General features: G+C 57.4%; 1 protein-coding gene across 1 annotated transcript; it reads right to left on the reverse strand.

Annotated features, from left to right (window-relative positions):
- Window positions 1-1,905: 1,905 nt before the first annotated feature.
- Window positions 1,906-8,949, reverse strand: PKDREJ (polycystin family receptor for egg jelly). Its single transcript, XM_070408862.1, has 2 exons — window positions 4,370-8,949; window positions 1,906-4,120 (listed from the first exon to the last, which is right to left on the reverse strand). The coding sequence occupies exons 1-2, from the start codon at window positions 8,947-8,949 to the stop codon at window positions 1,906-1,908; spliced, it is 6,795 nt and encodes a 2,264-aa protein (XP_070264963.1).
- Window positions 8,950-11,874: the final 2,925 nt, after the last annotated feature.

The raw sequence follows: 11,874 nt of genomic DNA on the forward strand, positions 1-11,874 counted from the left end.
CTTGGGAAGGAGTTGGTTTAGAGCTGTGGACAACATGTTCTGGAATATACCCACCCTCTTCCCGGAAATACGACAGGAAAAGGGGAGTCCCGGAAGACTCTTAGAAATTGTCGCCACGTCCTTTGAAAATGGCCTTCAGAGTTTTGATTTGTGTCCCTGGTCCCCGTTTCTCTGATAAAGCTCTAATTCCACGTCTGTTTCTAAAGGACAAGAAGTACTGGCCCTGGCTCTCCCCGACCAGGGGCCCCTCTGCTCTGCTCTCCCAGGGCGTGGAAGGCCCCGCCACTGCTGGACTTCGCCTGGAAACCTCACAGCACCTCCACCACCATCCTGGTCCTCACTCAGACCACATGCTGGGACCAGCCCCATTCCTGGACCCCCAGGGACTCCGCAGCAGGACTGTCCGCTTGGGCCTGTGTTTGTGACCCTGTAACTCCCTCTCCTGCGGCACACCTCCGAGTCCAGAGACACTATGCTGACTTGGGCAGGAGGGTCCTCCCACCCCTGGAGCTGTCTTCCTGGGAAGGGAGGCCAACTAGTGTGCCCCCGAGGCCTCCGGAGCGCCCAGAGAGAGGCCATCAGTCTCAGAAGCCTCTCAGAGGGGCCGGCCCTGCATGACCCTCACCTGGGGCCGAACCTCCCTCATCCTGCAGCTCAGTGGGCAAGTGCATCTCAGAGTGAAGCTGGCCCCTATCAGTAAAGAGTCGTTTGCCCCTCCCCCACCGTCACTCTGTCTTTCAACCTGGTCCAAAGTCAGGTGGCTAAGCGAGGAGCTAACTACAAACATGCCCTGCAGTCAGAAGCAGTGGGCAGTGTGAACCCCGTGACCTCCCCAAAGGGCACTTGGAAAACCCAGATCTGACCTCTGACCTTAACCGTGTGAGGAGCCGTGCTGGGGCCACTGAACCTCTCTGTTTCTTACCTGGCAGAGAAGACCGCAGCCGCCCCAGGCTCTCAGGCAGCCCCCCAGGAGGAGCCCCTGGGAGCTCCTAGGTGCCTGCCAGGGTTGCAGGGCTGCCTGGCGTGTGAGGAACACCTGGGACCCAGCGCCCACAGGCTGACTTCCAGGGCAGGAGCCGTGTAGGTGCCTCGTGCAGAAGCCCCTGCACGCCTCCCGGAAGTCACACTTAATTCTGATACAGGATCTACACAAAGGAAATACTTCTGAGGGAAATACAACCGCTGCCAGGTGTTTCTCTGAAACAAACCACATTTTCTTTATTGTTCAATAACCATCCACCAGGCTGTAGACAACAGAAGGCCCAGACCCTGGGTGTACAACACACAGAACAGGTGCCTCCGCTCAGAGTGAGCCCACACGCGCCCTTTGTTGTCTAACAAAAACTGTCTCATGGCCAGGAAATATTGTTTTACATCTTTAATTTGAAGGAGCCTTAGGGAGTCGATGGGAAGCTTCAGACTTCTGACCACCCTCCTCATCCCTACATGGCAAACTCAGGGCGCATCCAGAACTCCCCACAGGCCCCTCCGGCCCTGGCCCAGCTGGAATGTGGGGGCTGCAGGGGACAAGGGTCAGGAAGCTCTGATCTGTGAAAAGAACTCCCAGCGAGGTGTGTGTGGGGGGGAGGCGGGGTGCGGGAGATCTTTAGCTCCCTCCCCCAAACCTGGGTCTCTAACCCTCTAAACTGCTATGGGCTCCAAAGACCCTCAGTCCCTCAGTGCCCCTATAGGGAGCTCATCCCAGGATGTCTGGCACCACCACCCCCCGCCCCGGGTGTGTGCTATACTCCTTCCTGTCACGTTCCTAAAAGTGGCGACTGAGAGTGGGAACCCTAGCAAATGTGGGGGTGTGCGTTGTGCAGGACACAGGCAGACAGCATGACGGAGCCCCTAAACTGAACATCAGGCGGGAGAGCCTTGCCTGCAGCCCAGAAACTGTCCCGGTCACACCACCAGGTACACCATCTTCTTCTCGTTGATGTTCCTGGTCTTCAGCCCCAGGTAGTGGCTGCTGTGCCTCTCCGGCTTCCCATAGAGCATGTCCACGAAGAGCTCCCGCTGCTCTTGGGCCTTGGGTTGGCAGCACAGGAAGCCAAACACTGTCCTGAGCTTGCCGCACAGGTAGGCGATGGCTTCCGCTTCGCCCGAAGGTTCCTCATACACGGGCTGCCTCAGGGCCTTGTAGGCAGAGAGGATCACAGCCGCAAACAAGTGGATCAATACGCAGATCAGCAGCAGCACAAACGCCGCGAGGAGCAGGACCCCGAGGGCCCTGTTGCTGGAAAACTCCGCGTTCCGGAGGGCTGCCGTGCAGTAGGAGAAGACTGTCTGCGTGGCGCGGATCAAGGTGCTGTAGCCCCACTCGTGCTGACCGAACACCAGGTGGCCAAAAGCCACGAACAGAAAGAAATACACGAACACCAGGAGCGCCACGTGGCAGATGCCAGGCAGGGCGGTCTGGAGGACCCTCTCAGCCAGGCGCACGTGGTAAAAGAACCTGAAATACCTGAGGGTCTTCAGAATGGTCAGAAACAGCAGGAGGCCCAAAATGATCCCCAGGGTGCGGTCCACTTGCGCAACGGCGTGAAAGGGAATGAAATCCACGGGGTTCGATGAGTAGAACTGAATGATGCCAGTGGCCAAGAAGTATTTCCTGAGAAACAGCACAATCAGCACGGCAAGGGTGCACTTGAGTGCCAAGTTGAACAAGTTGTTCCCATTGGCCAGGTAGGAGGCCCCCTTCTGCGTGATGACGTAGCCCTCGTACACGACGTAGGCCACGAAAAACACGAGAATGGCCACGTACAGGTAGACCTCTGCCGACGTGTCTCTGTTCAGATCCGCCAGTGAGAAGGAGTGCACGGATATGCTCGCGTTCACGACCCCTAACTGAGAGACCTCGAACAGGACGGAAGTGCTGCCGAGCAGCCCCGCGTCCGCGTTCAGCGTGGTCAGCTCCAGGATCACAGCCCACGTCTTCTCGTCCAGCCAGCGGCCTCTCTGGAGGTCCCTGAGCCTCAGCGTGGAATTAAACTGCTGCTGGTCTGGGAAGAAATAGAAAACATACCCCCCCGACCCGTAGGTGTGGAGAAGTCCGTAGGAGTAGTACACCCACCTCTCCTCCGGAGGCTTATAGGTAAACCCGTTGGTGTTCTTGTCTGCCTCCCGCTTAGCAACTTTCTTCCAGAAGCCGGGGTGGTCGCTGGTGTCCTCTGAGTCGGCCCCGTACTTGGGATGGCAGCGAATCTCTCCTTCGATGCTGTTGTGCGGAAAGCGCTTGGCCGGCCGACAGGCCTTGGGGCCAGGCGTGGCCCTCACCTGCCTGAGCAGCGGGAGGCCGAGGATTTTGGAGGAGCTGTCGGGAAGAAACGTGGGGTGGAGGTCGTTGTGGAACAAAGGCAGCAGCGCGCTGTCGAGCCACAGGTAGATGTCATCCAGCTTGGTGACCGTAGCAAGATCCACAGAGAAGCGGCTGCGGATGAACTGGTTGTAGCGGAAGCTGTCCGTGCGGCGGAGGAGGGCGACGAGGCCCAGCAGAAGGGCTAGAAAGATGCAGTGAGTGAGGAAGTGACCCAGGAACAGCAGAGCTCGCCTCTTGAGCTCCCTCTTCCTTCTGAATATCCCGACTTCGTCTTGCGTGAGAGGCTGGTACATGCTGCTGCCTCGGAGGCGGGTGACGTCCTGGTGCCGCTGGCGCATCTCCTCGGGACGCAGTCTGAGGTCCTGCAGCTGGATCTCGGTGTAGCGATAGTTGCTGACCCAGGAGAGGTTTTTGCAGTACTTGAGCCTGTTGGTTCGCATGCCTGTCAAGACGATAATTTTCGACGGCTGCACGAGGAAAACGGACTCGCAGAAGGAAGAGAGCGATGCAAAGAGCCACTCAATCGACTTCTCATAGCCGTAGGTCAAGCCGTAAAACACAATGAAGAACGAGGACACCCCCGAAGTGGCGAAGACCAAGAACCACGCGATCCACTTCCACCACCCAGGCAGGGTGGTCCTGGGCTTCGTGGGCGGGGGCGGCGGCTGTGCGGAGGGCACCTGGGGACTGTTGTTCATGTTTTCGTTGTTGGCGTGGGCGTTGGCGTTGGCGTTGGCGTCAGGGGGGTGTGGGCCCTTGCTGTCTTTTTTCCTAAGTGAGTGCCCTGCTTTGGACGTCCTCTTGGAAAGAGACTTACGGCGTCCGGTGAGCTTCCTGGTGAGGGACTGCTGGGCCTTGCGGGCGCTCGCCTTCTGGGAGCGTGCCTCCTGCGCACGTGGCTCTTGGGAGCGCGCCTCAGCGGCCGTCTCCTGGGCACGCGCCTCTTGGGAGCGCGCCTTCTGGGAGCTTGCCTTCTGGGAGTGTGACTTCTGGGCACGCGCCTCTTGGGAGCGCGCCTTCTGGGAGCGTGACTTCTGGGAGCGTGACTTCTGGGATCTCGCCTCCTGGGCACGCGCCTTTTGGGAGCGCGCCTCTGTGGCCGTCTCCTGGGCATCCGCCTCTTGGGAGCGCGCCTCTGCAGCCGTCTCCTGGGCGTGCCACCTCTCCAGCCGCTCCTCCCAGTGGCCGCTCTCCTCTGCCACCTCGGGGTACTCCTGAGGCGTCACCTGGTCCAGGGTCGCCTGTGGTCTCCGCTGGGAGTAGGTGAACAGCCCCGTGATTATGACCTGCACTGGGAGGGTGATCATGACACTCTCCAAGCCGATGATCATCGATCTGACATATCGGTTCCCTTGGTCTTGTTTGTCTTGCTTCTCCGTGTCCAGGTTGAAGAACATGATGTTGCACAGGAGGGTGGACAGCAGCATGGCCAGGCAGCAGGACAGCCGCTGCAGCCGATTGAAGCCACGGGAAATGACGCCGGCAAACACGGAGAACCACAGGTGATTCTTCCCCAGGTTGTCCGTCGCATCGATGAGCAAGAAGTCCATTCTCTTCAGTGGCGTATTGGGGTCGGTGACGGGAAACGTTCTGTCCAAAGAGGTCTCGATAGAAAGCCACTCGCGACACATGAACAGCCAGATGTGCCTGCTGAACAGGTTCTCCACTTTGATTCGACTTAAGTACCAGCCGGGGGCATGGCCCTCGTTGTTGTGCCACACGCGGATGGACTGAATGTCCCCCAAGTCCCTGCTGGTCGTTAGGAGGAAAGTGTGGACGCTTCCCCGGTAGAGAGTTTTAAAATGTGGGTGACTTAAACAATGCACATCGCTGGTGCCCTGTGTCCCCGTAAGTTGGACAAAAACATTGGCCCTGGTGCCGGACCCACAACGGCTTCCTGTGAAAACAGTGACGAGGTAACATATGTTGTCGTAAGGGTCGTTATCAGGGAGGACCATGGCGTGGTCCCGAAGGTACTGGTCTGTTTCGTCTCTGTGCAAGGCCCAGAACGCTAGGACGATGTACGTGACCACAATGAAAAGGACGACGAAGAGTGTCACGGGGTTCTGGGTGACACTCTTGATGACCTCTAACCGTAGATCCACAGGGTTAGGGGGCACGATCACCTTGGCTGTCAAGTAGCGGAAGTGCAAGGGAACGTTGGCCAGCTGCCGCCGGGCCCGCCTGGCCTTCCTGCAGACACAGTGCACTCGGTCCCAGGTGGTCTTCTCCCCGAGGACACAGGTGTCTTCTGTCCAGTCGCTCTGGACCCCGTACATGTCCAGGCAGTGGACACTGAAAAGAGAAATCCTCACCAGCTTGTCACTGGGCTGCAAGACAAAATGAGGTGCCTTCAGAACCATGATTATGACACACTCAGGCGAGTGGCCCCGCTGAGCTATGACCTGTAGCAGGGACAGCGGGAGGCAAACCAGGCGGGGCACGCTCACTGCACAGGCCGGGTCGAACAGGCCGCTCTGGTTGGCAATGGGAGGGATACCGTGGGGCACAAGGAAGGTGGCGACCAAGGCGGAGGGGGTGATCTGCCCGCCGGCGTACACCAGCACAGTGAACTGCACGGTCACCTCCGTCACGATGTGAACCAGCAGCTCCCGCACCACACGGCTGTCCACTTCGAAGCGGAACGCCCCCGTCGTCATCCTCGAGGGCTCGTCAGCGTTATCAGGCTCGTGGTCGGGGCCCACGGTGAGGTTGAAAGCTGCAGAGCTCAGGTTCCTCCTGCTGACGTACACGTCCACTACATCGGGGGTGAGCTCCAGCTCGTCACCGTTGGCCGCGATTCCCGTCAATCTGAATCCAACCACATCTGCCGCAAGGCTGTCCTGGTAATTTAACCAAGGGAAGGGGTCGTCTGCAAACTCACAAAACACCACAGAAACAGGAGCATTGGCAGACAGACGAGGAATGCTGCTCACATTTAGTGTTGGTTGGAAACGGTTTCGACAGCGTCTCTCGTTGCCCAAGATGTTGTTGGAAACAGCCCCCTTTTCCAGCTTGCTGGCGTACATGGTAAAGCTGGCGGAGCTTATCACGGTGCTCTCATCATCCGGCACTTTGCCGGCCAGGATCGTGTCTGCTAGAGACTGTATGACCCGGAAAGGGTCGACAAAAATTATGTGAGGATCGGTCATTTTAAGGATGTTCGACACGCTTGTTAAGATCCCGGTGCTGATGGTCTCTATCTGCTCAGAGTGCAAGTTTTTGGCTTTCTGCTGATGCTGCTGGAAGGCTTGATTTGCTTGCCAAATCCTCTCTGTGGCAGATTGCCGAGCAACCTGAGGAAATTCAGACGTTCTCTGGGTTAACTTGGCAAACACCGTGACCACCTGGTTAATTTCCATCAGGGTCTTCATGGGGAGGAGGGAAGACTGGTTGACCAGGTGTTCCCGGAGCCAGGCTTTGTCCGCCTGCAGGGCTGGTTCGGGTTTCATGCTGTTCAGAACGGAGGCCACTACGTACATTAAGTAACCAGCGAACAAAAACTCCTGCTTTTGAAGCAAAGTAGAGATCTCTGAATTTTGTCCCGCGGTGAAATTGACTAACTGATTCAGTATGGCCTGGGGGGAGGCTTGGCCCTTGGGAGCTTGTACAGTGGCGTAAAAAGTTACCTGAGAAAAAGCTTTCAGAGCGTCATACACCTGGACAAAGACCTTCAAGGAGTAATGACTGTCCCCCCGACCGACGGGGAGAAAGGAAGGGGGGCATCTGGGATCGTTGCCCACATACAGGATGGGCCCCAAGGTGTTCTCTGTTAAAGAACTGATTTCGCCAAAGCCATCGTACAAATCAGACACGATCATTTTATATGTCAGAGGGATGTTCTGATCCTTAAAATTATTACACTGGACAACAAACTTAGTAAAAAAGGCAATCCCACTAGTTGGATTAATTTTGCAATCTCCAATTGCAGGGGCATAGTTAACAGTAAAGGAATGCCTGAGGTTCAAGTTCACTCCACCCCAAGTTTCTAGATCTAAAGCAATCCAGAACTGAGCTTCAGAAAAACTCCTAAAAGCAAAAGCTTTTATAGACAAAGAATCGCTGTCCCTCCCCGTTGAAGTTTGCCCCAACCAATCAAATGCGACCTCATCCCCTGAAGTCCGCAGGATGGACCACTTGTACACTTCCCGGCTTCTGGCACAATCGGGGCAATTTAGAGACAGAGAGAACCGATCTGATAGAACCAAAATCCTGCCACAGTTTTCAATACACGAAATACTCGCTTTCGGTGCCGGTGCTTGGAGCACGCGGACCCTTTTATCAGAATATGCGGATCTGGGAGCCTTCTGTATCACCATTCTGAAAAAATACACGTGGCCCCCTCTAAGTGTTTCTGGGGAAATTGTCAGTACAGGGTCAGAGGCCCAGGTCAGCTTGAGATCCACCTGCTTTGGGAGGCAAACTTCCTTGCTTATCACGTTTATTTTGTCTCCGTTGTAGTTCTTGGAATTTGTGGTGCAGAACCAGGAGAACTGGACTCCCTCTAAAGGGTCGTCTACATCTGGGTCCATGGACGTTGATCCGTCCAGAACCAGCTGGTCTGTGAATTTAATTGTCATGTTGACGTCCCCAAGAAGAACCGCCTGCAGAAAGTCACTAAGGATCGAGACGTAGATGCTATCTGAGCCTTTGACCACCGCCGCTTGTGGCAAGGAGGGGACCAGGATCACTGAGAAATTGAACACGTACACCCCCAAAGATAACGTTTTCTTGGGGATGTGCATGACTGTTGGATCGTTCCCTAACTGGAAGCCGGGCACCACCAGAGGTTTCGTCCAGTCCGGCTGGTGGCGGAGAGAGGGCACAGAGAAGACCTTCCAGTCAGGCTGAGTGGTGTGAGCCACCGGGCAGTCGTACTGAAGGGTGGCTTTTAGGGAGATGTCCATCCTCCTGGTCAGCAGCACAGCGGGCAGGCCGGGGTTCCTGTTGATCTGCACCTTCTTGATGCTGCAAGTCCCCTGTCTCGAGAACCGGCAGGAATCGGCGGACTCCCCGGCTGGCCAACTGCCCGAGTTGACGTCTGTCGGACACTTGGTTTGGGCCTCGAAGCCCGCGTCGGGGTGAGGGCCCCTGGAGGCTGAGGAGTCCGTGGGGCTGACCAGCCCGAGGTGCAAGGTCCGTTCCCAAGGCCGGAGCAAGCCGCGCAGCGGGGCGAGCCTCCACAGGGAGCGCTGGCCCCCGAGCGCCAGCAGGTGCGGGTCCACGCGGGCGGGCGCTGCGCGGCGGGCACGGAGCGCGCGGAGCAGGACTCGCACGTGGAGGCAGTGCCAGCGCGGCCGCCACGCGGGGCCGCGGGAGGAGCAGAGGCCGCGGCCACTTCCACCCAGGACGCCGCCGCCGAGGGCCACGCGTGGCCGCAGGCCGAGGCGAGCATGGCCGCGGAGCGGAGGGAGGCCCGGGGCACCAGCGAAGGAGCGCAGCGCGGCCGCCTGTCCGGGAGGCGGGAGGCGGGGCCAGGCCGGGGGTGAGCCGCCCGGGGCCGCGGCAGGCGCTCCAGGAGCCCGGATGGAGACCCCGGCCCGGGCCCCGCGAGTGGCGGGGGGCGGAGGGAGGCCGCCGCAGCGCAGGCCCAGGCCCAGGAGCAGGAGGAGCAGCGCCGGCCGCATGGTGTCCGCCGGGAGCTGCGAGGCCTGCGAGGCGCAGCGACGGCGGAGGCACAGCAACCGGTGCGCCAACTGCCAGCCGAGCACCGGCCGCCGGGTCACGGGGCCGCGGGGGTCACGGGGCCGCGGGGTCACGGGGTCACAGGTGGGGGGGCGGATTGTGGGATTCAGGTGGCCTCCTGTCTTGACCCACTGAGACGGCCCCTTGGCAGGACCCCCGCCACCAGGACAACGGGACAGTGGGGACCAGGGACGGTGAGCACCCAAGGAGGGCGGACTTGGGGTTTCTTACTTTGCTTTTCTTTTTCTATTTTTTATTGATTTCAGAGAGGAAGGGAAAGGGAGAGACAGAAACATCCATGATGAAAGAGGATCATGGATCAGCTGCCTCCTGCACACCCCCCACTGGGGATCGAGCCCTCAACCTGGGCCTGCGCCCTGACGGGAATCGAACCTGGACCCTTCGGTCCACAGGCGAATGCTCTACCCACTGAGCAACACCAGCCGTTCTTTTTTTCTACTTTTTAAATGTGAAACCCCGAGTCTTTCATTTTAATCTCTCCCCTGGCGAATAGAAAGAAGTGTTTACTACTCTGAGTTTCCTTCCAAACACTGCTCCCCCACCCGCAGGTGTTGTATTTTATAGTTCCATTAAAGTGTCTAAGTTCCCCGGTTTGGGTTGGAGCCATGAGTTAAAAGTGCGCTGTTTAATTTCCCCGAATTGGGAGTGTCTGTGGAACTCGTCTGGGCATTGATTTCTGACTGGGTTCCGTTGTGGTCAGAGAGTATGTTCTGTGTGATGTGTTATTCCTCATGGTAGAGGCAGCTGGAGAGCCCGTGGTGGGTCTGTCCGCCTGCATGTTCCGTGTGCACGTGAAAATGTGTGTTCTGCTGTTGCTGGGGAATGTTCCGGAAACGCCATTGCGAGCCGGGTGCTTGTATGAGCACAGTCTTTTTTAAAAAAATATTTTTATTGATGAAGTTATTACATATGTGTCCTTATCCCCACATTACCCCCTACCCCCCAAGCGCAGTCTTCCTGAACTTCTGTCTCCTGTTCTATCAGCTGCGGCGACGGCGTTGGTCCCTCCTGGTAGGGCTGCGAAACCATCCGGCTCAGCCTCCAGTCTGTCAGCTTCGGCCTTTCCCACGTGGAGCTGGGCTGATTAGGGCGCACACATTGCGTTATGCTTCCTGATGAGCTGCCCCTCTTATCATTATGAAATGTCTCTATTGCTGGTAATAATCCTTGGTTTGAAGTCCATTTTACCTGATAATTAGTCACCTAGCATGTCAGTTATGCTCGGATAAAATGGGGTGGGTGGGGCGGGATGAAATAAAATAGCCACCCGGGCCCTCTTACGCTTACTGTCTATATGACATGTCTTTTTAGATTAATTTCGTCTTCATATTTAAAGCGTTTTTTTGGTAGGCAATATTTAAGAGGGTTGGTTTTGTTTTATCCGCTCAGTCTATCTCAGCCTTTTAATTGAAATATTTAAACCATCAACACTTAGTATAATTATTGAAATGTTTAGAGGTGGGCCTACCCCTTTATTATTTGGTTTTTATTATCCCCTCTGATTTTCTTCTTTCCTTCCTCATTAACTAAATTAGCATCAGTTCCTCCACATATATTTCTTGAATATCTGTTATGTGCACGTGTTTTTCTAGGCATCAGCCCTGGTCCCGTTCTCAAGGGGCGTCCATTACAACGGGGGTGAGAGACAACCCCAACCAACCAGGGCTTGTGTGGCCGACTTCCGGTGTGGCCAGGGTGTGAAGGAAAATAAAGCAGTCGAAGGGAGAAGGATTGGGGATGGGACGAGGGAGTCAGGGAAGGCCTCTTGGAGGAGGTGCCCCCGGAGCCAGCAGATCTGCATGAAACGAGGGAAGGAGCCTCACAACGAGCCACTAGCAGAGGGACCTGTAAGTGCAAAGGCAGGGAGGCGAGAACGAGACAGGAGGTTAGTCAAAACTCGAAGTTCAGGTACGTTGGCTGTCTCCCCACCCAGCTCTGACCTTCGCCCTTCTCCCCAGGCCACTTCTGAGCCCGAAGGTGGCAGTGAAAGAGGCACGTGTGTGGAGGCTGTGGCCGGGCTGCAGCTGAGCTCACAGAGGGCGCACTGGGCTCCGTAGAGGGCACCCCCACCCTCCGCCCACTGCCGGCCTCTCGCCCGCCCCTCAGGCAGGGTCTCCCCTGACCGACACCCTTCAGCCCAGGCGTGTGGACGTTGTTAACAAGCCCCCCACTCTCCCAGGGGCCCCTCTTGAGTACAGGCCTGTTCCTGGCCCCCCTTCCCCATCTCCCCACCCTGACAAGCCCACACCAGGCCGGGGAATGCTCTGACCAGCTGGGGCGGGGCCTTCCCAGCATCATGCTCAGAGCTGCCCCAGCCAATGGCACCAGCTTCTGAGCCTCCAGGAAGATCCCGCCACCTGCAAGGGGTGCGGTTGGGGGGGGAGGGGACACACCACATCACATTTGGGGGTGCTGGCCTGGGCCTTGGGGCCTCCTGGTCATGTAGGGGTGCAGGCCAGAGCCTCGGGGCCTGGTTATTTCACTTGTACCAGCCAGACCTTTTCCAACGTGGGCACCAGGTTACAGTGGACTGGGGGGGGGGGGGGGGGGGCGGGTCAGGGAGGCACTCACCTGTGGAGCAAAATTTAAGGGGGGGCAACCAAAACCTCAGTAAGCAAAGACAAACCATAGTTTTTATTGAGGTGAAGGTCACATAGAATTAACTGTTTTAAAGCGCACAATTCAGGGGCATTTAGCACATGCACAGTGCTGTGCACCCGTCACCCCTAGGGTTCCGAAGCCTTCCTGTCACCCCGCAAGGAAACCGGTCCCCATGGCGGCGCTCCCCTCTCGCTCCCCCAGCGGGCATGAGGTTTCAGTTTCTCCGGGTCCCTGCCAGCAGCCGA

This window comes from Myotis yumanensis, unplaced genomic scaffold (assembly GCF_028538775.1).
Source record: "Myotis yumanensis isolate MYYU_CA2020_CCGP unplaced genomic scaffold, mMyoYum1.0.hap1 SCAF_3, whole genome shotgun sequence".
In the NCBI taxonomy this organism is placed as follows: Eukaryota; Metazoa; Chordata; class Mammalia; order Chiroptera; family Vespertilionidae; genus Myotis; species Myotis yumanensis.